This window comes from Primulina eburnea, unplaced genomic scaffold (genome assembly GCF_022965805.1).
Source record: "Primulina eburnea isolate SZY01 unplaced genomic scaffold, ASM2296580v1 ctg811_ERROPOS3073944+, whole genome shotgun sequence".
Lineage (NCBI taxonomy): Eukaryota > Viridiplantae > Streptophyta > Magnoliopsida > Lamiales > Gesneriaceae > Primulina > Primulina eburnea.
Window position 1 is genome coordinate 241,372 of NW_027331580.1, and position 3,418 is coordinate 244,789.

Genomic DNA, 3,418 nt, shown 5'->3' on the forward strand with positions numbered 1-3,418 from the left:
CTTTATATTTTTTTAAAACATAATGTTTAAATATGTACTAGAACCTTTTTAACATGAAGGCTTATCCAAACATCACTAATTTGTTAAAAAATGAAAGTTTCCTTACTCTCTTTAAAGTTTAAACCACATTGTGCATATTACAAGTCTTCTCCTCAAGATTCAAGAATTATCCATCATCCATGTAAGTAAATTTAAATAAGGTTGACTTTGAATTCCCTCGATAATTTTATTACCCTTCTGTTAGGTATTCATCTCCAAGTTTTTCCTCCCCACATGGCCACATTTCAAAATTTTACTTACAATCCTCCAAGACCTTTATCCCATCAATCTCCTTCAAGTAATCCAGACAATGAATTTGCAATCTTTTCTATTGCAGTATTAGCCATCTCTGCCACAGCTTTCTTGTTACTCACCTGCTACTTTTTCACCACCAGATGCTACCTTAGATGTCAACGGCGGGGCCATTCGAGCCATGTCTCCAGAAATCGAGTACCGGGACATGAAGATCAAGTACCGGTCTACCCCTACTACTTGAGAGGGATCGATGAGTTTCTGATCCAAGAAATTTCATCTTTTTCGTACATAAAAAATGGCCAAGAAAGCAGCAGTTTCTTGAAATGTGTGGTTTGTTTGAATGAATTTCAAGAAAATGAAACGCTAAGAATTCTTCCAAACTGCGGCCATGCATTTCACTTACAGTGCATTGATGTATGGTTGCAGAGTAATTCCAACTTCCCTTTATGCAGATCAACCATTTCTCGCATGAATGGATTTCAGTTTGACAAAACATTGGCGCCAAATTATTTGAGGCAGGAAGATTTTGTGGTGATTGAAGTAACTGGAGAAGATGAAACAGATGAGGATGAAGAAATAAGTGATTCAAGCAGAAGCCATTCTGGTAGAAACTTGGAACAGAAGATGGAGGAACTCAAGAAATCCAGAACCTATCATGATGTATATATATGTGATAGATGAAATAGAGAAATATGGTGAATTTTCGGTTCCAGCCATTAGACGATCTTTATCCTTGGATTCGGTCTTCGATGCCCGTGTTCACTCATCAATTCGAGAGGTAAATCATCAATTAGAGATGTAACATCACACGATGGGCGCCTCAACGAAGATCGAAGCCATGAAGATAGTAGAACTAGTAGCAGCATTAGAAGATTGATTATTTCATTCGGACAAGGAAGAAGATCAAGAAAGGCAATTCTTCCTGTTAAGTTTAGCCACATATTTTCCATCATCATAATAATACTTGATGAGTCGATGAAGTCTTTTATCAAAAGGGAATATTCTTCTTTAACATTATGAGAACTAAACGTGATTTTTAAATGCATAATACATTGTGAAAATAAGACAATTGATTTCCAACAATACACATTTTTTGGAAGAATTAGACATCGAACAAGACATTGTTAGGGTAGGTATCCAGCAAGCCAACTTGTGGTTCGGGCTTTTATTGACTCTAATGTAAAACAATCTTTATTTTAATAATATTTGACGAATTCATTCGATTATGGCATCCTACTTTATCTGCATACACATGCAAGCTGCATAGATAAAGTCCTTGAATATACAATAGGTACCATGTGATCTGCCTCGCAACGTAAGATCATGAAACTCATTAGAAAGTGTATCGTATATTCTAAACAGGTTCCTAATCAAATCAGCCATATAAAACAAGGATAAAGGTGGCTCGAGCTTGAGACTAACATCTGTTATGTAAACGTCATGTTTCATTGGCAAGGCATGTTTCATTGGCAAGGACATGGAGATGCCCATTCACACAGATGGATGATCATATGATGATTCACTGAATATGTAAGGTGAAGAAATTCAAACGACGTAACCTGACTGAATGCAAATCTAGGGTAATACTAAAATGCTTAATTAGGTGTTTTAAATGCATTTTAATGCATGGTTATGACATGTGTTAGGATTGGTTGAAGGGTCAAAGTGTTTAGAAGGCGGGTTGAATAAACACTTTACGATTTTTGGCTCTTTTTCGAAATAATGAATCAGTTTAATGACAAATTGATTTCAGAAATCTTGTTGTCGATATCAGTCAGTTAACTAATTTAAGTGTGGAAATAAACTAACTGATATATTGATTACTCAAAGAATAACTGAAATAATGAACACAAAGATTTTATGGATGTTCGGAGATTTCAAATGCTCCTACATCACCCCTTCTATCACAAGGATGAGTTTTCACTAAAATGCTTAGAGTAAATACAAAAGCTGTATAACCCACTTCAGTTTAGACTTAAACACTGTCAAACAGAAACTCTTAGTTTCTTACAGATTATCAGTACACAACTGATAGTTTTCGTAGCACAACTGATCTTTAGAAGATCGAGTATTTTGATGTAATGTGCTAGTAATCTTAGCTCAAATGATAGCCTGGAAACTATGAATATATCATTTAAGTGTGAGCTTCACTGTATGAATATCGCAACCGATCTTGTATAACTGAATTTCTCAAGTGTTCACAAAATCGATGTTAACGTTGAAAATCTATCTTCTTAAGACTGAATTCTTCAGCTATTTATAGGCTTCCATCTCAACGGTAACAATGAATGCATTAAATGATTCATATCTATTAGAACTGTTCTATCCGAATGTGTCAACATTCTTCTGACAATAGTACGATGTAGCAGTATGATATGCAACCCTCCTACTTTTAGTTACAGTCTGCTGTGTACGATTTGTCGGTTGTTGGCTGAGCTAGCTGATGAAATGTCAAATTGATATCAGTTGTTCGATTTATGATTTATCAGTTGAAATGACTAATGCATCATGTTCAGTACTAAATGATAGATCAGTTATCTTTGTTTAGTTCGATTTCATCCGATCATTTAATTTATTAATCTGTTCGGATGACTTCAGTTCGAGTAGGTTTAGTTATATAACCTCTATTCAGTTTGTTTTAGTTCAGCTAATTAGTTTTTCAAATTTGTCAGACTCCGAAATCTTTAATTCTGACAATTTTCCCTTTTTGTTGTTTGACAAAACATAGAATCCAAGAACTGATATAATTCATTGTAGATAAAATAAAAGAACTCTTTGTAGATAAAATAATCTTAAAATGTACAAATTTGTACGAACTAAGAGTAAGATAACATCTAACTGAACTGTCATTTGAACTGACTACTTTTCACTTTTTAGTTCTTTTGTCAACAGGTCCTTGATCAGTTGGTTGAATATTTCTTTGGTATGAGTGCTCTTCTTCCCCCTTTTTGTCAACTCCAGCGAGGTGAGAAAGAAAACGGACTTTAGAACTGACTTGAGATATAGCATTCAGCATTTGTTCTTGCATCAAATCCATTTTCTTTGTCATAGTTGTGTGCACGAAGTCAATTCGGTTGACAAGAATGTGTCGAGTCTGGAATAGAGCCGGAATTGTCACCTTGTA

At 34.8% G+C, this 3,418-nt stretch overlaps 1 protein-coding gene across 1 annotated transcript; it reads left to right on the forward strand.

The window, feature by feature from the left end:
- The first annotated feature begins 273 nt into the window (after positions 1-273).
- On the forward strand, positions 274-975 carry LOC140822383 (RING-H2 finger protein ATL1-like). Its single transcript, XM_073183137.1, has one exon. It carries the CDS (start codon positions 274-276, stop codon positions 973-975), a length of 702 nt encoding a protein of 233 aa, XP_073039238.1.
- Positions 976-3,418: the final 2,443 nt, after the last annotated feature.